This window comes from Sturnira hondurensis, unplaced genomic scaffold (genome assembly GCF_014824575.4).
Source record: "Sturnira hondurensis isolate 20B ecotype Veracruz unplaced genomic scaffold, ASM1482457v3 Scaffold0001120, whole genome shotgun sequence".
NCBI classification, from domain to species: Eukaryota; Metazoa; Chordata; class Mammalia; order Chiroptera; family Phyllostomidae; genus Sturnira; species Sturnira hondurensis.
In genome coordinates, this window is record NW_028073751.1 from 3253887 (window position 1) to 3275465 (window position 21579).

At 35.0% G+C, this 21579-nt stretch overlaps 1 protein-coding gene across 11 annotated transcripts in view; it reads left to right on the forward strand.

Moving 5' to 3' along the window:
- Positions 1-21579, forward strand: part of ANKHD1 (ankyrin repeat and KH domain containing 1) — a 119683-nt gene that overhangs the window by 35259 nt on the left and 62845 nt on the right. For 7 of the 11 annotated variants that reach the window (XM_037061937.1, XM_037061905.1, XM_037061886.1 and 4 more), the window contains exons 7-11: positions 2082-2176; positions 6648-6885; positions 7122-7313; positions 12819-12928; positions 21094-21150. In XM_037061937.1, coding sequence (XP_036917832.1) covers positions 2082-2176; positions 6648-6885; positions 7122-7313; positions 12819-12928; positions 21094-21150 — 692 coding nt within the window. The remainder of the gene's footprint in view (positions 1-2081; positions 2177-6647; positions 6886-7121; positions 7314-12818; positions 12929-21093; positions 21151-21579) is intronic. The other 4 variants (XM_037061948.1, XM_037061913.1, XM_037061890.1 and 1 more) reach the window with 1 other exon arrangement.

Genomic DNA, 21579 nt, shown 5'->3' on the forward strand with positions numbered 1-21579 from the left:
CAATATACATTTATTTATTATTTTAATTAAGATTTATTCAATTAGCTATGAAGTCAACTAACTCTTAGCACAGATTTAGAGGATTTTCATTCTTTAATGGCTTTTGTTTTATACGATTTTTCCAGCCTTTATTTAAAACAATAGGACACACTTATATAATAATCATCACACTTGATAGAGAAAACCTGAAAAACAGAATAAATTTTAAAATGACATGTAATGCTACCATCTAAAGATTCAAAGAGCATGTAAACAATATTTTAGTGTATTTATTTCCAGCGTGTTTTTAAAGTATATTTATAAGCAAATATATATACACACAGGCATACCTCGGAAATATTGCGAGTTCAGTTTCTGAGAGCCACAGTAAAGCAGTCTCGCAATAAAGCAAGCTGTAATCTTTTTGCAGGTGGAGGGTCTTGCGTTTAATTTGTAAAAAATGCAGCATCTGTGAAGCGCAATAAGACGAGGTATGCCTGTATTTTTAAGTTAAACAATCATACTCTAACACTTTTATAGTCTGCTTATTTTATTTAGCAGTACATTATGAACATTCTGTCATCTCAGTGTTTTTGTAACACAACATTTGATGGTTACAGAGAATTTCACTATTACTGTTGCATTTAGTAGTGCATTTGGCTGTAAGACCTAAATTAATAATGATCTGAACAAAAGAGAAGCCTTTTCTCTTCAAACAAGTCCAGGGGTAGGCTGTGGAGGAGTAGTATGGCAATTCCATTGTTATCTAGATCTCAGCATTCACCACCCTAGTATGGTGATGTTTTTCTGCTTCACCACCCTAGTATGTGGTTTCTGTTCTCAGGGTTACCAAGATGGTAGCTATGGCCCCAGCAATACATGTTCTAAGAAGGAGGCAGAGGGTAAGGGCAAAATGGGGAGTACCTTTCAATTTAGTAAGCTACCTTTAAGAAGTATTCCTCAAAGTTCTGTCTTAAAGCTAGATACCACTTACATGTCATTGGCTACACATAGCAACAAGGGAGTCTGGGAAATGTGGTCTTTTAGTCAAGCAAGTTGCCACTCAGATAATCAGAGTTCTTTTATTAAGGAACATTGACAGAATGGATATTGAGTAGGAAACTAGCAGTCTCTGCCAAAGACATCAAATGGATGCACCATAATTGCCTATTGTTGGACACATGAATTGTTCCCAGTTTTTCACTATTTTTAAAAGCACTGTGATAACATCCTTGTGCAGACATCTTTGCCTAATCTCTGATTATTTCCTTAGGATAAATTCCTGGAAGTGGAATTGCTGGGTCAAAGGGTATGGACATTTTTAAGGCTTTTGATACATATTGCCAAATTGCCTTCTAGAAAGGTTGAACCAATTTACACTCCCACCAGCAGTGTTTGAGAGTGCCCTTTACCCCACCCTACACCCTCACCAACACTGGGTATTATCATTCTTTTTAATATTTGCCATTTTGATAGTAAAAAAATGGTGTGTCGTTTTAATTTGCATTTGTTTAATAGGAAGGTTTGATACTTTTTCATCAGTTTCATACTCATTGGCATTTCTTTTTTGAATTACCATTTTATGTCCTTCATTCATTTTTCTACTGGAGTGTTTGTCTTTTTTATTGACTATTAAGACTTTTTATATATTAAATGTATCAAGAGGGTTAAAATTATTTTGATGGAGTTTTCTGTGCCTTTTCGTTGCCACAGTGAGTTTATGGTTGTTATTTTAAAGCTGTTTTTCTGAGAAATGTTTCAGACATAATTTACCTGGCATTCTATTTGATTTCAGTGTTTTGATTTGATAGTTTATATAGATGAAATCAAGGAATAAGTATTATTGCTTTTCTTAACTTGAATTATGTGCTTTAGACTAATTCAATCTTTAAAGCCTAGACACCTTGCTGAGGGCCTGCCTGCTTATTATTTTGGATTGGCTTTGTAAAACTGTCATTTATTTATTGAATGCGAAATAAGTTCTCTTAAAATTTTTGTATAGACATCTGAAAGAAAAAGATTCCCTATTTTAATACTTATGTGTTAAATCGATACTCAGTTCTTTAGCAATACAGTTTTAAAATTTGTGTTCTTTTTTGAAGGCCATTTGGATATGGTTCGCTTTCTACTTGATGCTGGTGCAGATCAAGAGCACAAAACAGATGAGATGCACACGGCCTTAATGGAGGCTTGCATGGTAATTCTAAATTGCACTCACTTGAGAATTTTTTGAGAAAAAAAGCTCCTATGTGTTTAAATCTTTCAGGATTAAGATATTTTTGAAAAAATAGTGTGACATCAGATTTTGAAAATTTTGTGCAGTACTAGAGAGGGAAAGAGAAATATATAATATGTTTAACTTTTGATAGTAAGTCTATCAATGTAGGAAACAGTATAGAAGGCAGTCTTGGCTATGTCATTTCCATCATTTCCATCTCACGGGTGCACTTTTATTTATTTCCATTTTTAAAAAAATATTTTATTTATTTATTTTTAGAGAGAGGGGAAGGGAAGGAGAAAGAGAGGGAGAGGAACATTGATGTGAGAGAGAAACATTGATTGGTTGCCTCTACACTCCAACCAGGAACTGAGCCTGCAACTCAGGGAATCGAACCAGTGACCTTTTGCTTTGCAGAATGTCCCCCAACCAACTGAGCCACACTGGCCCAGGGCCAATTTTTTTAATTTGGTAAAATGTACAACATAAGATTTACCATCTTAACCATTTTTAAGTGTATAGTCATTGGTACCAAATACATTCATAGTGTTTGCAACCATCACTACCATTCATCTTCGTAACTGTTTTCATTTTGTAAAACCCACTTTATGCCTGTTGAGTAACAACTTACCATTCCCTGTTCCCCCCAACCCATAGCAATCACCATTCTACTTTCTATCTATGATTCTGACTACTCTAAGTACCTCATGTGAGTGGAATCATACAGTATTTGTCTTTTTGAGATTGGCTTAGTTCACTTAGCATAATGTGTTCATTCATGTTGAGGCATGTGTCAGAATTTCCTTCCCTTTTTAAGGCTGCATAATACTTCATTGTAAGTATATATCATATTTTGCTTATCCATTCATTTATTGATGGATGCTTGGGTTTCTTCTATGCTTTAACTATTCTGAGTAATGCTGCTGTGAACATAGGTGTACAAATGTCTGTTCAAGTCCCTGTTTTCAGTTCTTTTGGGTGATCATATGGTAATTCGATTGATTTTTGGAGGAACCACTACCATACTGTTTTCCACAGTAGCAGTACCGTTTTACATTCTCACCTACACTGCACAAGGGTTCCAGTTTCTCCATCCTCATTAGGCACTGGCCCTATTTCCTGTTTTTACTTTTGATTTGCATTTTTCTAATGATTAACATTGTTGAGCATCTTTTCATGTTCTTATTGGTTACTTGTATATCTCTGGAGAAATGTCTGCTCAGATCCTTTGCCAATTCTTGAATCAGGTTGTTTTTTATTGTTGAGTTTTAGGAGTCTATATTTTGGATGCTAATCAATGATCAGATATAAATGTACAAATATTTTTTCCTGTTATGTTGGTTGCCTTCTTACTCTAGTAGTGTCCTTTCATGTACCAAAGTTTTTTAATTTTTTGACTTTAAATAATTTTTTATTTTTTAATTACAGTTGACATACAATATTATATTGATTTGGGGTATACAACTCTGTAATTAGACATTATATAACTTACTAAGTTATTATCCCAATAAATCTAGTACCCATCTGACACTGTACATAGTTTTTAGAATATTATTGGCTGTATTTCCTATGTTGTACTTTACATCCCTGTGACTGTTCTGTAACTACCAATTTGTACTTCTTAATCCCTTCACCTTTTTCACCCACTTTCCCCTCAAGGGAGGATTTTTAAAAAATATATACTTTTTGCATTTTGGAGCCCTGTTGTTTGGTGCATACACATTTTTAGAATTTCTGTGCCTTCTTCATGAATTGACTCTTTTATTATGTTATAAAGTCTGTCTATCTCTGGTAATTTTCTTTGTTCTGAGGCCTCATCTAATATGAAAAACTACTCCTTCCTTTTTATTAATGTTTACCAAATTAATATTTTGATTCTTTTTTCAAACTTATAAATGTTTGATATGTCTGTATCATTATACTGAAGTGAGTTTCTTAATTGGTTTGTTTAGACCATTTGCACTTATATATATAAATGTTGATATGGTGTTTCAGTATTGTTCTATCATGAAATTTATTTTTTAGCCATTTTCTTCATTTTTTAATCTATTTTTGTAATTTATCATTAGAAGTTATTTTGAAGTCCTTTTTTGCTAACTCCTATCTTTGGCTCGGTCTGGGACTATTTTTATTGGTTATTTTATATCTTGATAATTAGTCTCTTTTTCCTGCCTCCTACCTTTTCAACATTCTGTATTATCCTGTCCTGTTTCTGAGACTGTTAACTTTTGTTTTAGCAGGCACATTACCAGTGGATCACTCTGATCCTGCTGAGTCTTAATTCTAGCTTTACTCTTGATCCTAATTCCTTGTTCTTTGATCCTAGACTAAGGGACTTTAGGTTTTCTTCTTTATGGCCTTCTATTTCACCTGATAGCCTCAAATATTCAGCAGTGTTTTTTTTTCATTGTGCCTGAGTCTGAACTCCCAGTGTCCTGCTTTTTCTTTTTCTTTTTTTCTTTAAGATTTTATTTATTTGTTCATTTATTTTTAGAGAGAGGGGAAGGGAGGGAGAAAAAGAGGGAAACATCAACATGTTGCCTCTCTTGTACCCCCTCCTGGGCACCTGGCCCGCAACCCAGGCATGTACCCTGACTGAGAATTGTACTGGTAACCCCTTGGTTTGCAGGCTGGCACTCAATCCACTGAGCCACATCAGCCAGGGTCCAGTGTCCCAGGAGCCATTCTTGGCTAGGCAGCCTAGAGTCTCGTCCTTGATGTGTTCAACTTAGAAGATGCCCAAGTATCTGAGGATGATTTTACATAGATTTTGAGAATCCTTCTCTGTGTCTTCTTTTTCTTAGGTATCCTGCCTAGACTCCTCAAGTCCCAAGTATTTTGGTTGCCTTGTGTTCTGACTTTGTTTCCTTTGCCCAAAGAGATGTTCACTCTTTCTTTGTTTTGGCTCTGTTCCTCTGGCCAGGGTTTGAAGGATGCCCAAAAAGCTGGAGTGAATGTAGAGTTTGCCTCATTGCTTCCTTCTTTCAGTGATCATAACCCTAACCCCTGGCTTGGTTACTGTCCGGTGACTCCCATTGCTTTAAATATTTTTTTCTGATTTTTACAGTTATTTGTGATAGGAGAGTAAATCCAATACCAAGTACTTACTGTATTGTGGCTGAGACAGAAGTCTTAGAATTAAAAAAAAAATCTAATAATAATAGTAGATCTTTAAGAGTGGATTATTTACTTGTTTTCCTTTTGGCAAAATTAATATTGTTCATTAATATCAAAAAGTGATTAGTACAGAGTCTCTCTTAATGTGTATACTCAAGATATGTTAGCAGAATCCAAAAAGAATCTTCAAAAATTCAAGTAAATTCAAGCAAAACAATTTACTGGGATTCTTCAGGAGCTAGGCACACTAGTAGTTCCTTGATCTGTGAACACTTATAAATCCTAATTTTCTTTTCAGTTAGAATTGTTTTTTAAACACCAAATATCTCAATGTAGTAATTTGGTTATAATATATTTTATTTTACATTTATTTGAAGAATTAGTAAAACTAAAATTTTAATGTGAAGTCACCTGTCTTTGGTGTTGTGTCAAAAATGATTAAAGCTAGGCTGGTTGTTTAAGTATAATGAAACTTTTGATGGATGCTGAAATCTGACATTAATTAAAATTTCTTGAATTCCTTAATGAAAGCATTGCCCAACCTTATAAAACACTGTTTTTGTACTCAGTCTTTACTTTTCATTAGCAGTGTGTTGGTCATTTTTAAAGTATTGAACAACACAGTATATCCACAGTAAGAATTAAGGTCTACATAAATTTTTTAATTAAAGAATTTGAAACTAATAAGGGGTATTTATGGTGATAGAGGTATAGAATGAATATTAGAATGTTTTAGGTAATTGCTTTACTAAGATACTTATTTATTCATTTTTATAAAATTCTTTGCCTCATTGCAACAAGCTAGTTAGTGATAAGAAAAAAATATAGGGTAGTTTAAGTCCGTAGGGGTTTACCTTGGTAACATAATCCCAAGTGGTAATGACCTCACAGAATTTGTTGTTATTTTTTGCCAAGTCTTTGTTTCTTAAATAGATCTAACACAGTTTCCACACTAAAACATGACAGCTAAATTTGAGGATATAGCTATATTTGACCTGGCAGTAGTAGAAACATTATTTTGAGGTACTGTCAACTATCGATTTAATAGTTTTTTGAATTTCAAAGAAGATAGAAATTCAAAATTATTCATAATTGTAACTATATTATGAGTATGATTCTTTTGGAAAATTTTGGGCTTGCTTGAAAGTAAGGTAGAATAATTTTAATGGACTTTTGATAAGTCATCTCAAATTGTTCAGTTAGGCATGATAATGTATATGCATCTAAGCTGCATCTTTATTTCTGTATTTCCTCAATCTCTTGCTTCTCTTTTCTCACTTTAAAAATCTCCCCAAAATTTCTTTCCTCTTGCTTTACTTCTGAAAATCTGTAGGATGGACATGTAGAGGTTGCACGTTTGCTTTTGGATAGTGGTGCTCAAGTGAACATGCCTGCAGATTCATTCGAGTCTCCGCTGACGCTAGCTGCCTGTGGAGGACATGTCGAATTGGCAGCTCTACTTATTGAAAGGGGAGCAAATCTTGAAGAAGTTAATGATGAAGGATACACTCCGTTGATGGAAGCTGCTCGGGAAGGACACGAGGAGATGGTGGCACTACTTTTAGCACAAGGTAAAGTAGTTTTACTTCTTTAATTAAAATATAAATTTCTTTTTGGATGTTTTCTGTCAGTATCAATGAAGTTTACTATAACTAAAATTGGTTTTGCATCTATGGTAAATTAACATCACCCCGGAAGGAACTCCAGAAGCAGAGAAGATAGAGATGATTATTGTTATTCAGAACAGTTAACATCTTTTTCATAAGTCTTTTGTAATTAGTTTTATCTAATTTTATTTTCTCCCCAGGAGCAAATATAAATGCCCAGACAGAAGAAACCCAAGAAACTGCCCTGACCTTGGCTTGCTGTGGAGGCTTTTCAGAGGTTGCAGACTTCCTGATCAAGGCGGGGGCTGATATAGAACTTGGCTGCTCCACACCTTTAATGGAAGCTTCTCAGGAGGGACACCTGGAGCTGGTTAAATATTTATTGGCTGCTGGTATGTGGCTTTAAAAAATGCCTTTTAGAAAAAACCTTTTATATTGCTTTCATAACTTTAACAATTAACCTTAACTTTTTCATTTCTGCAAAAGTTGAAGGGCAGCTGTGCTGCAATTTAACTGCTCTTCTTAGGCTCCTAAATCTCCAAAAATGGCATTTTAAAAAAGGTTTCTTATTATTAATGTTTGCTTGGTGACCAAAGGCTTCTCATTGACTTTCTCTCTCCACTGAATGGTTTTATGGCTTCTGGAAGGGAGAGAGACTATGTTCTAGTCCCTTCTGCTAATAACAGGAGGTAGGGATGACATAATGGAGATCATAATTTCATGCCCCTAAACCCGTTTATTTCTTCACATTTCTGAATCTGCACCTGCACACACACACATGAAAGAACAAGTAGGAGTTTTATATTTTTGGCAAAAGTACTTTTAAAATAAATTGTGATTTGTACATCGTTAAGCAATAATAATAGAACAAAGTAAGAATATACCAAGTGAATTGATTAAGGTAGATGTAAAACTTTATATATCATTTAGAAATAAGATAAAATAAGTTTTTTGTCCACGTCTGATATATTGCTTAAAACTATGTAAAGGAAAATGAGATATTTGGCAAAACCTGATTCATGCTTTTTCTGTTTACATTAATTTGAATACCGCCCAGCCTCAGTTTATTTTTATTACAATCGAAATAATTTTGTAATCCAGATGGTTAATAGTTCAGATGGTTGTTTAGATTTTGAATTAATACAAAACCAACAATTGAGCTGACCTCTTCCCTGACTCAAATACTATTAATCACTATAGCTAGTGTATGCATCATTTAGTCATTGTCCCTTCATCATTTTTGGTAACTGTCTGTGTCCCAATGAAGAGTCTTTCATGTCATTTATACCTCAATTAAAAAAAACTCTCTACCATTGGTATTACCACTGGTCCCTACACAGTAAAAAATTACTAAACACATTATTATAAATATGAAAACAGATGTTCAGTCTTGTTATATAATTTCCCTAATGTACCCAGCGTATAAGTGACAGAGCCAATGTTCAGATTTAGAATTCCTACTGTTATTTTTTCCATTACATCACTATTGATTCTTATATTGAGCTGCTTTTGCTAGTTCAAAGTATGTAGTTTCTGGAACTATCTTAGGGGTTTGAGAGTCACTTTTTTATATGATCATTACCAAACTTTTTTTCTCACATTAGAGTGTAATTTATTTACATAAAAGTTCTTCTTTTAGTGTAGCACTAAAGAAAATGCCATAGGTCTTCTTACACATTGCCTATACAATTTTTTTAAATTGAAAAACCGCCCTGGCTGCTGTAGCTCAGTGGATTGAGCTCGGGCCTGCGAACCACACGATTGAGGTTCGATTCCCAGTCAGGGCACATGCCTGGGTTGCAGGCCAGTTCCCAGAGGGGGACTCGCGAGAGGAAGCCACACATTGGTGTTTCTCTCCTTCTCTCCTTCCCTTGCTCTCTAAAGATAAATAAATAAAACCAAATAAATAAATAAATAAATAAATAAATACATAAAATAAAATTGAAAAACCTTTTTGTTATAGCATTTTTTCCAACACATAGAAAATGTAGTTAAATGAACCCTAAGAACCCATCAACAGCATGGACAACATTAAATTTATTGCCAATCTCATTTCATCTGTATGTTCTTCAGTCCCCCATTATTTGTGTTTTCTTCTTCTTTTAATATATCTTATTGATTATGCCATTACAGTTGTTCTAATTCCCCCCTTCATTCCCCTCCACCCTGCACACCCCCCCACCATTCCCCCCTTTAGTTTATGTCCATGTGTCTCAAGTTCTTTAGATTCTATATTTCCCCTACTATTCTTATCCTCCGCCCTATCTATTTTCTACCTACTGTCTATGCTATTTTCTGTACCTTCTCCTCCCTTCTCCTCCTCCCACTCCCCTGTTGCTAACCCTCCATGTGATCTTCATTTCTGTGGTTCTGCTCCTGATCTAGCTGTCCACTTAGTTTGCTTTTGTTTGAGGTGTGGTTGTTAATAACTGTGAGTTTGCTGTCCTTTCACTATTCCTATTTTTTATCTTCTTTTTCTTAGATAAGTCCCCTTAACATTTCATATAATAAGGGCTTGGTGATGATGAACTCCTTTAACTTGACCTTATCTGAGAAGCCCTTCCATTCTAAATGAAAGCTTTGCTGGATAGAGCAATCTTGGATGTAGGTCTTTGAATTTCATGACTTGGAATAGGTCTTTCTAGCCCCTTCTTGCTGTAAGGTTTCTTTTTAGAAGCCTGCTGACAGTCTGATGGGAACTCCTTTGTAGGTGACTGTCCCCTCATCTCTTGCTGCTTCTAGGATTCTCTCCTTCATTTGAATCTTGGCTAAAGTAATTAGGACGTGCCTTGGTGTGTGTTCTTCCTTGGGCCCAATTTCTTTGGGACTCTCTGAGCCTCCTGGACTTCCTGGAATTCTATTGCCTTTGCCAGATTGGGGAAGTTCTCCTTTATTATTTGTTCAAATAATTTTTCCACTTGTTACTCTTCCTCTTCTTCTTCTGGTACCCCTGTAATTTGGATGTTGGAACGTTTAAAGATGTCCTGGAGGTTCCTGAGCCTCTCCTCATATTTTAGAATTCTTGTTTTTCTCTTCTTTTCTGTTTGGTCATTTTTTTCTTCCTTCTGGTCCACTCCCTTGATTTGAGTCCTAGTTTCCTTTCCATCACTGTTGGTTTCCTGTGCATTTCCCTTCATTTCAATTAGTTTAGCCTTCATTTGTTCCTCTAATTTGTGACTAAAACAACCAGTTCTGTGAGCATCCTGATCACCAGTATTTTGAACTGTGCATCTGAAAGGTTGGCTATTTCTTGGTCGCTTAGAATTATAGGCTCTGGGGCTTTGAGCTGTTCTGCTTGAGCCACAATGTTTTGGTCTGTTCGCATCTGTTATGTATGAGAGGTGGAGCCTTAGGTGTTCACCAGGGCGGGGCGACCCAGTCTGTGGGTTGTAATGCTGTATGTGGGGGTGGGGGCGGAGAGGGGCAATGGCGGTCCCCTCTGCTGCTTCCCACCACTGGGGCCTGCGCGATCTCTCACTGTTCACTGCTCACTGCTTCCCTGATTTATCTGCGCACGAATGTGTGACCGCGATCAGCCTGCCGCCTTCCGCCCTCACTGGGTTTGCCTGTTGCCACCCCACACCTGGGATCCTCCCACGGCTGCCTGTGCACCTGGGTCAGGAGACCTTTCCTGCCCAACCCTGCTCCACTGCTGGCTCCGCCCCTCTTACCAGTCTGGCCAAATGGTTTGTTGTTGTTGGACTTTGTATAGTTTGATTTTCTATGTTTTGGCTGCGTTTTTTGTTACCGAAACTTTGTTGACTTTAAACTTGGTTGTGAGAGGAGGCACAGCATTTCCACCTATGCCTCCATCTTGGCGGAAGTCCCAGTCCCCCATTATTTTTATAAAATTACTTTTGTTTAAAGTAAACATTTTTTAAAATATTTTATTTATTTATCTTTTTAGAGGGGAAGGGAAGGAGAGAGGAAAGAAACATCAATGTATGGTTGCTTCTCGTGCATCCCCTGCAGGGAACTGGCCCCTGCCGGAAACTGGCCTGGAACCTAAGCATGTGCCCTAACTGGGAATTGAACCGCAATCGTCTGGTTCGCAGGCCCACGCTCAATCCACTGAGCTACACCAGCCAGGGCCTAAAATAAACATTTAAAAAATTGCTGAGAAAATCTGGTTAACATCTGTCACCATACATAGTTAACAAAAACCTTTTTTAACTAAAATTTGAATTTTTTTAAATTTGAAAGTAAATTAGTTTAAAATAAATTTATTTTTGTAAATTATCAATAAATATTTCATTATGTAACTCTAAAAAATAACCACTTAAAAAAGTAACAGTACTGTTTCCTTTCTAAATTTTTTAAATAATTACTTTTAGTATCACTAAATATCCAAACAGTTTTCATGTTTTCCTGATAGTCTTATAAATGTGTATGTTTGTATTTAATGGCTTTTGAACCAGTACTCAACTGAGATTAATAACTATTAATCAGTATGTCTCTTAAATCTCTTTTAATGTATGGGCTCCCAGTTTTTTTTATTCCTTACAAGTTTTGGTTGAAGAAATGGAATGTTTATGTTTTAGGCTTTCTGTAGTATAGATTTTGCTAATTACATCTCCATGATTTCACTTAACTTTTTTTTCTGACCCTTAGATTTCCTAGAGAGTTGTAATTAAATTTAGAGGCTTGATTGAATTAGATTGTGTGTGTGTTTATTAGTAGACTATAGGTAGTAATTGTTATTTATATTATTTGTTATCTTGAGATAATAAATATCTGATTGTCTTTCTTTTTGTACTATTATTAGCCATTGGTGATCATTGCTTAGATCCATTAATTTAGTAGGGCTAGCAAAGTGGTGATATTCCAAATTCTATTATTTCTTCCTTGTTTATTATCTGGAAAAAGTCTAAAGAGAAACTTCCCCTCATTTACTCTTAGATGTAAATCATGTAGGAAAAGCAGTATAAATGTTTGATTTTTTTCACCTGTTATTTGTTTCCAAAATAATAATGTGGTTCCCTAGCATCTTTCAGTAGTGACCAGAAAAGTGGTTTTTTTTTAAATATGAACACTATTTTGAACTTTGGGATAAATATATGATGGCTTTCACTTCATCACAGTCCTCATTTTTTATTCATGCAAAAATTGTGGGAAGGCAGGGCAGTTTTACATAGTTTGGTCAGTAACATTATCTCCTAAATCCTTTTGATATGGTCTCATTGTAGTCCTTGAGGTTTCTGTGCTTTCTGATACAGCAAGGTATTTCATGCTTATCTTATGCAGCTTCTGCCTCAGTGTTGGAACCAAACATTTTTCTAAGAAGCCTTATCCTACTTAATAGGAAGTGGTACTTAGAGATTATGGTCTAAGTCAGAAGTACTCTTTTCTTCTTGGTGTGTCATTGTCTCTGGGCATTTTAGTTGGTCAGAGTTAGGAAATTTTTTTCTTTATGGGTGAAATACATCATGAGTTCATGTCAGTACTTCCAATTCAGAACAGTAGGGTTATTACTTAACCATAACAATCTCTTATGTATTTTCTTTCAACCATGCCAGAAACTTCACTTTTACTAAAGGATTACTTGATTCTTACCACAGTACCCATAGAACTGTCTTAGAACATAATCCAACACTACCACCATTATGGTTTCTGAAAACTGATATTTTTTTGTTTTTGTAGCTCTTTCTTAGGATTTATCTTACTGGGGATGTGTAGGTAGATTTTACTGTTTCTTAAAATCATTTGATATAATTCTTTTTGGTGTGGCTAAAAGCATTTTTACAAAGCGTATTTAAAGGAAAATTAGGACATTTAAAATACATAGCAGTATTTTTATACTTCCAATTTATCAGTTTCATCAAATTACAAAATTGAACTGTTTAATATAATTTACAATTCACAAAGCAAATGTATGATTTTGTTTGTTTGTTTTCTAGGTGCTAATGTTCATGCTACAACAGCGACAGGAGACACCGCTCTAGCCTATGCTTGTGAGAATGGGCACACGGATGTTGCAGACGTTTTGCTTCAAGCAGGAGCCGATTTAGTAAGATATTTTTAATTTCAAATATATTTGTGTTAATTCTCATTCATTTTTAACATTTAGAAAAAACTAGTAGAGATCTCTAGTTGCATGCTTCGTTTTGAAAAAGATGGCTATTCTAGTTTTATTGCATTTATTAATTGTTTTTTAAAATACTGAATTTTTAATACCATTTTATTTCCTGGGTAAAATTATTAGTTTGTTTCTTCCTTTCACTCCAATCCTGACTGGCATTTCTAAACCTTTTAAACTGCCTTTTATTAGACATATTATACATTGAATAATATGTTTACAGAATAGAATAACCTGTCACATCAGTTTGAGTGATTTTTGTTTGTTCCTCTAATTGAACTTTAAAAGCAAAGCTACTATCATCTTAACATTATTAAAGCATTTTATTATTTTTCTGGGTTGTTTCTTTTTTTTTAGCATTTCCTACTTTGGCTTTTCACAGTTTCAAATTAGATAGTAGATTTATATTTTTAACATTATAGCTATGGAAATTATAAATCATATCCCACTTAAAGGTTAATACTTCTTGCTGAAATGCGTGCTTTGATTTGTTTTTATTTTGTGAGAATACTTTAAACTGTTTTCTAGAGTTTCTCACAGGATTCTCTTATATATTTCATAAAGATTTATGAGAAATGTTATAATGAATCAAGTTTATATTAGTTTTAGTTTTGGGGAAAACACTATACAAGTATTACATTTTAAACCATTTATAACAACAGACATTTCAAAATAGAGACCTGAGATTGTTGGAAAGTAATTATTGACTAAGGTAAATGTATAGTATAATTATGCCATTTATTATTACTTCTACTAGTACTAAATATTCTAACACTAGCATTCATTCTCATTAATTGGCTTCTTCCCCATCAGTTACACTTTCTGAGGTGTACTTTTTTATTTAAGAATTATCACAGATATTATAAGTAGAGCTCCATCTTCTGCCTTCTTTCTATATCTTTTTCCTTTTTTAGAGTTGCTTTGGGTCATCCATAAAAATTAAGAATTTGAGTATTTCAGCACTTGAAATAAAGCAATAGGATAGAGTATAAAAGCTGAGATGCTATAAACAAATTGAATACTCATATCTTCCAAATTCTTACCTGAATTCTCTTTCTTCTTCCATTTTTTACAGCAAAGTCACTTTTTCAACCTGTTTGTTGAGAGTTTTTCTGAAAATATTAAATAGGAGAAAGGAATTATCTGTAAAATATGCTCTGACGTATAGCAAAATCTTACTGATTTTGACTGGGTTAGAAATCTATTATGAAATTATTTTCAAATGTTTTATTTGGATAGTCTTCTGAAGTAAAGTAGTGTTTGTGATTAGAGTTATTTAGAAGAATTGCATTAAGTGAACAAATAGAAAGATTCTAATTTTCCATATTATTTTATATTCAAAATATAAGATTTAAAAATTGGCTTAGATAAATAGATATCTTAATTAAATATAAAGTTAATACTGTTATTTTAACATAAGTGTTAATATTTATTTTTATATTTTGCGATCTATCTCTGCATTCATGTTTTCATCTAATTATAATATAGTTGTCTTCTATTTTTCCAGTGTGTTTTTTCATAATCTTTGTAACGTTACATAGTCTTTGTTTGTAACCCTTGCATAGTATTCCATCAAATTAATGAACCATAATCATTCACTTATTATTGAACTTTTGACTTTTTGTTTTTCAGTTAAACTGTTAGATTTAATAATAACTTAATTTGCATAACTTTCTTTTTTTCTCCTTTTTAATCATTAGGTTGATTTTTAAAATATATTGCCTAGTCTGTGCTTTTGCATTCTGCAGAAGACATTTCAATTTTAATACTATTTTTTCTTAATTTTATATTCTTTATAGAAGATGTGGAAAGTATGAGAAAGTGTAGTAAGTTTGGTATTCAAAATCTATAAATAAACTTTGTAGTTTCAGGCTTTACTGTAAAGCGAAGGAGGGGAAACAAGAGCTAGTAAAACACAGGAAGTGAGTAAAGCAGGCCTGTCAGTCCTTGAGTCCTGAGAAAAATGACAAATAATTATTACTAACTGGATATAAGAAGGCATTAGCGTCTTTCTTGTCCTTTGTTCTTTGTTGCCACCTCCTAGGATCTGTCTTAGGGCTATAACAATTTCCTCCAGTGGTTTGCACATGGAAGACTCTCCACCCGCGTTGCGTGGAGCGGAGATGTAGTCCATTCCTGGCATTTCATAGGTGTGTTCTTGATATCTAGGTTTGCTAGTTCTTTAAATTAAATAGATGTTTTTGTGGGCTGGTTGAAAATCTTCATTTCTGAGAACTGTTTTTATATCAGTTTTAAACAAGGAAGTACAAAAAAAACTGACGCNTGGATATAAGAAGGCATTAGCGTCTTTCTTGTCCTTCGTTCTTTGTTGCCACCTCCTAGGATCTGTCTTAGGGCTATAACAATTTCCTCCAGTGATTTGCACATGGAAGACTCTCCACCCACGTTGCGTGGAGCGGAGATGTAGTCCATTCCTGGCATTTCATAGGTGTGTTCTTGATATCTAGGTTTGCTAGTTCTTTAAATTAAATAGATGTTTTTGTGGGCTGGTTGAAAATCTTCATTTCTGAGAACTGTTTTTATATCAGTTTTAAACAAGGAAGTACAAAAAAAACTTTGACGCACAATCGAGACCAACCCTGAAGCCTTAATTAGATTTTAGAGTTTGACTTTTGCCATAATTCAAAATTTTGGTACTATAATTTTTAAAAAGGAGCTTAAAAACTGTTTATCATTCTTTAAAATATTCTGCCCCAGACTTAGTTAAGATATTAATTATGATTTAAAAATGTTTAATGCAACAATTTGGTTTTCTTGTATTGTTTCCTGAGATGAAACTGAGAAGTTTTAGAGCTTTTCATCCTAAATATGTAGTAGGTGTAATTGATACCTTAGTTTTAAATGAAATGTAGAAAATTTCTTATTTATTGCTTTAAAAAAAATTATAGCCAGAACAAATGGCATACTGGAACATTTGCAGGTAGATTCTCGAAATAGGTACATCTTCTAATTTGAAACTTCATTTTTTCTAGTTTTAAAATATTTAAAAATATTTATAGATAGTTCCAGTTAAAAGCACACTGAATATCCACCATATTTGGACATTATGGATTGATATGTAGTTCATCTAACTTTTTAATCATTGCATAAGTTTGAATAATCCACTACTTAAAATCTTTGGGCTGGCTTAGTTTTTCTTTTTTTTTTTTAAACCCTCACCTGAGGACATGCTTATTAATTTTAGAAGGGGGAAGGGAAGGAGAAACAAGGGAAAGAAAGATCAACGTGAGCGGAAAACATTGATTGGTTGCCTCTTGCACTCGCCCCCAGCTGGGGACCCGACCTGCAACCCAGGTATGTGCCCTGATGGGGCATGGAACCAAACCCACGACGCTTCAGTTACAGGGTAATGCTCCTGAGCCACATGGGCTCTTAAATAGGCCACTTAAAATGTTCTTTTTAAAAATCAATAATTAAATTAAAAATTGTCCATTGATTTCAGAGATTTTTAAAAGTTCTCCCTGTTTAGCATTCAGAATCATTTTAACTACTCTATAAGCACTGAGCTTAGTCTATAAGCAAAGGAATCCTGAACAAATGGCCTAATTCATATCTTCCTCCTATTTGCATCTCTTGTTACCACCATAGTGGGTATCATGCATTGAAATAAATAGTATTCCTTATGGTTTTTTTTTCCTGCATAGTATCTTTGTTTATTGGGCACAGGTGTGTTTTTAAGTATTTGATGTGACTATAGGTATGGTATTATGTAAACCCATTATAAGGAAGTTTATATTAAAACCTATTAGCATTCTCTAATACTTAAAATCCCTAAGAAATATTTAGAAAAAAAACAAACTTCCAAGAGGTCTCTTTTGAGAAATCCACTGACAAGTCTGATGGGAGCTCCTTTGTAGGTGACTGTGCCCTTATCTCTTGCTGCTTCTAGGATTCTCCTTCATTTTAATCTTGGCTAATATAATGATGATGTGCCTTGGTGTGTTCTTTCTTGGGTCTAACTTCTTTGGGACTCTGAGCCTCCTGGACTTCCTGGAATTCTATTTCCTTTGCCAGATTGGGGAAGTTCTCCTTTATTATTTGTTCAAATAAGTTTTTTGCTTGTGGCTATTCTTCTTCTCCTTCTGGTACCCCTATAATTCAGATGTTGGAGTGTTTAAAGATGTCCTGGAGGTTCCTAAGCCTCCTCTCATTTTTTTTTAATTCTTTTTTTTTTTCCTTCTTTTCTGTTTGGTCATTTTTTTCTTCCTTCTGGTCCACTCCCTTGATTTGAGTCCTAGTTTCCTTTCCATCACTGTTGGTTTCCTGTGCATTTCCCTTAATTTCAATTAGTTTAGCCCCCATTTGTTCATCTAATTTGTGACTAAAATCAAACCAGTTCTGTGAGCATCCTGATCACCAGTATTTTGAACTGTGCATCTGATAGGTTGGCTCTCTCTTGGTCGCATAGAAGTATTGGCTCTGGGGCTTTGAGCTGTTCTGCTTGAGCCACAATGTTTTGGTCTGTTCGCATCTGTTATGTATGAGAGGTGGAGCCTTAGGTGTTCACCAGGGCGGGGCGACCCAGTCTGTGGGTAGTAATGCTGTATGTAGGGGAGAGGTCAGAGAGACGCAATGGTGTTTTTTCCTCTCTCAGATTTTGGTCCCCTCTGCCACTTCCCACAAGCAAATTGGGCCCTTCTGGTGCTGGTCCTGGGTGTGTGGGCTTGTGCACCCTCCAGGAGCCTGTGGGTCTCTCCAATGAACTCTCTGTGAGCCTGGGAGCCTCTCCCAGCACCTCAACCGCCAAAAGTTTTTTCAGTTGGTGCTTTTAGGCTTTAATTCTCATCGCTTGGGGCTCTGGTTTGCGCGGTCTGTCTCACTGCATGTTTTTTTTTCCTTGTTTATCTGCATACAAATGTGTGACCGGGGTCAGCCAGCCGCCTTGCGCCTTCACTGGGTCTGCCCATTACCACCCCACGCCTGGGATCTGCCAACCGCTGCCTTCAGGCCTGGGTCAGTTTGCCCACATTTTCCTGCGTGACCCCGCTGTGCCAGCTGCTGACTCCACCCCTCTTACTGGTCTGGCTCATTGTTCTCAGACTTCCGTACAGTTCAGTTTTCTGTCTGTTTTGGTTGCGTTTTTGTTACTAAAACTTTGTTGTCTTTAAACTTGGTTGTGCAAGGAGGCACAGTGTTTCCACCTACGCCTCCATCTTGGCTGGAGGTTGGATTTTTCTATATGAAATCTTATGAAATAGGAATGTGGACCAGGTCTTCTCTTTTATAAGATTGTTTTTTTTAAACTTAAGCAGTATGTTGTGTTCTTCTGGATGTTTCTCTACACCCAGGTATTTATATTTTCTATGTATGTGGGCTATATGTCTTTTTTTATGAGTGGATTTGTTACCACAAAATACCACACATACTGTCCCGCAACTTTTTTGTTATTAATAATATTTTTCAATGTCAGTTCCTATGGATTTTTCTCTCTCTTTTTCATAGTTTTTTATTCCTTAAGTAGTTATTCATAAACATTTGCATTATTAGCATTAAATATTACAAATGGTGCTGCATTAAATATTATTAAACACATTTACATCTTTTTTGCTTTTGTGAATATATTAATAGGAGTAAGTTCCTAGAAGTGAAGTTTTGGTTATCCAAGGGCGCACATGTAAAATTTTGATAGCTGCTGCCCGATCAGTCAAAAATGCTAAACCAGTCTATATTTCTATTAGTAATTGAGACTTACTAATTCCCAGCATTCTCATTTACATGAATTAAATTGATTTATTTATCTATCTACCTACCTACCTACTTCCTTCTTTTCCTCTTTCCTGTGTTACCTTCTTTCTTGATGGTTTAATTTTTTAATCTGTGATCATGGGCCAGTGTTTGTTTTAACTAAAAGTTCTCCCTGTGTTCAAGTAGCCCTAGGAGCTGCTCATTGATTGCTCCTGAACCTTTGGGAAACTATAAAACACATGTATAAAGTTGCTTTCTAGAAGAATATTCAGACAGTATCTATTGACTTCATTCTGAAAGGAGATTAAAAATGTCTTTCACCATTTTAGTTTTTACATTACTATTGTTTTATAACTTTGACCTTCGATTTTATGACACTTTTCTGCCAGGTGTTTAACTTTAACTATAAATTTAGGTGGAGTCTGTGTTTACTAGTCTTTCATACCGTGTAGCTTCTTAATCCTTGAGTGCCTGAATTGATTCACCTTTTGGCTGGCAGATACTGGTATTTTGATTTGAATTTAGTCCGGTCCCCTGGGGGAAAGACAGGAGGGAAGGCGTTCTCATGTGCTTTCATTGTTGAGATTACTGTATGTTGTATGTGTAAATGAATATCATCATATATAAAGTTATTGAATCACTTGTTTTTCCCCCTAAAAATTCTAAGACTCTGTTCTCTGTGTTGTGGTATTGAGTATTGCCAAAACCCACTAGACTGTTCCTTATTATATGTAGGTAATTTCCTATTTCTACCTGGATTATCATAAGACTCATTATATTTAAACCTCTGTGATTTTGCCAGGATGTACTTTGGTGTTTATTATTCTTTATTAGTTTTACCTGGAAAATAGTGAGTGCTTTTAACTAAAGATTTTTGCTGTTGCTCCGCCTCCTCTTCCTCTCTCTCCTCCTCCAGTTTTCTTTCATTACATCTTTGAATACTTCTTTTTCTATTTTGTTTTCATCCAGGATATTTGTTAACCATTGTTTGGATCTCCTCTATTTGTATTATCTTAATTGTTTTTATTTCTTTCTCCTTTTCTTCTGCATTGTTTCTTTCTTAAACTTATCTTCCAGGTCACTATATTTTCTGTATAGTTGTTGCATCACTAGATGCAACCACAGTAGAGTGGTTTTCATGGTTTTATTATTACTTAGTTTCTTCTGCTCTTCCAACTCACTTTTTAATCTGTTGCTGTTTATATCACTTTGTTCAACTATTTAAAGAATTTATGTTCTCTTTCTTTTTATTTATTTATTTATTTGTTTGTTTGTTTATTTATCTTTAGAGGGGAAGGGAAGGAGAGAAGGGGAGAAATATCAGTGTATGGTTGCCTCTTGTGAGTCCCCTGCTGGGAACTGGCCTGTAACCCAGGCATGTGCCCTGACTGGGAATCGAACCACGATTGTGTGGTTCACAGGCTCGCGCTCAATCCACTGAGCTACACCAGCCAGGGCATGTTCTCTTTCATTTATTTGAAAGTATAGGGCAATATTGGACTTAAATTTTATTGTTTCCATTGTTATAAGAATTTAATAGGCTCTATGTTGGATATTTTTTGCTTATTATTCATAGTTGAATGAAGCTTGCTATTTGTTGAAAATCATGTAGGGGTGTGGGAGGGAGGGGAAGTCAGCTTCGTCAAATTGTATAATTGTCTCAAAATACTTTCTTGCCAAATTTGTACTGTAGGAGCATGCATCCCCTTAGAGTAAGCATATGTTCCAGGTAGGAGATAGGAGTGACTTAGAATGAAGACTTCTCTAGGCTTCCTTTTTATTTGGTGACTTAGTTGACTCTGGCCTGTGACTGCAAAGCTTATTACTGTTTTATCATTTATATTTTCAAGTACTCTCTCTGTGTCAGGAATCTAGACCTAAAGAAAATACAGATATTCTGTCTTTCAAGTTCTTTGAAGGTTCCGGTTTTAGTTGAAAAGTGTGAGCAATTAGTACGTTTGTAATACAGGGGCTACATAGCTATATAATTATCTTACAATATTTTCCATACTTTTTCTCCCAACTTGTGATATCCCCAAATCTTTTAATTTTATTCTTTGGTTAGATGTTAAAACATACTGTTCTGGATTCTGTGGCTTTAGTTGTGTTTGGAGACAAAGGCATGAATTCAAATAATACAGCAGCGTTATATCTGCATTTGTTAAGCTTTATATTGAAGTTATATTGGTAAAGACCCATATTTTCACACCCTTTAAAAAATAGTGCTCTGCTCCTGAGATTATGGTCTCTACGGATGAGAATCTTTTTAGTTAAAGATCCTGAGTTTAATAAAGCCCAGCATCTGAAGTACCAGTCACAAGGTCTTCATGGCCAAATGTGATTTTCATTTTTGGAATAAGATCCGTGAGTTCTTCTTTTTCCTTTCACAGGACAAGCAGGAGGACATGAAGACTGTTTTGGAGGGCATAAGTCCGGCCAAGCATCAGGTGAGGGTGGGCTTTGGTGCTTGTGAGCTACTGCGGAAGGACTGGGTGTTGTAGGTAATCAGGGTTCTGGGTATCTGAACTCCAACCAAGGAGTTCCAGGACCCTGATGTGTGAAAGAAGAAATCCTCTTCAAATGAGAAAGATTATGAAGTTTAAATAAAAAGAGATTTATATTACTAGTAATTTGCTTCCTTAGTATTCTTTTAATGTGATATTCCTAAAAAATCTTGTAGGTGAAACTAGGTTTTCTTACTCAGATAGTTCTTTTGTATCCTCCCTTATTGGGAGAGTTAAGAAACTCCAGGGGGGGAAAAATCTCCATTATAAAGACCTTTGCATTCAACTATGTTCACTAAAAAAAATGAACCTTAGTTTAGGGTGACTTGTTGAATTTTTTAAATATAATCCTCTGATAAACAAAAAATAAGT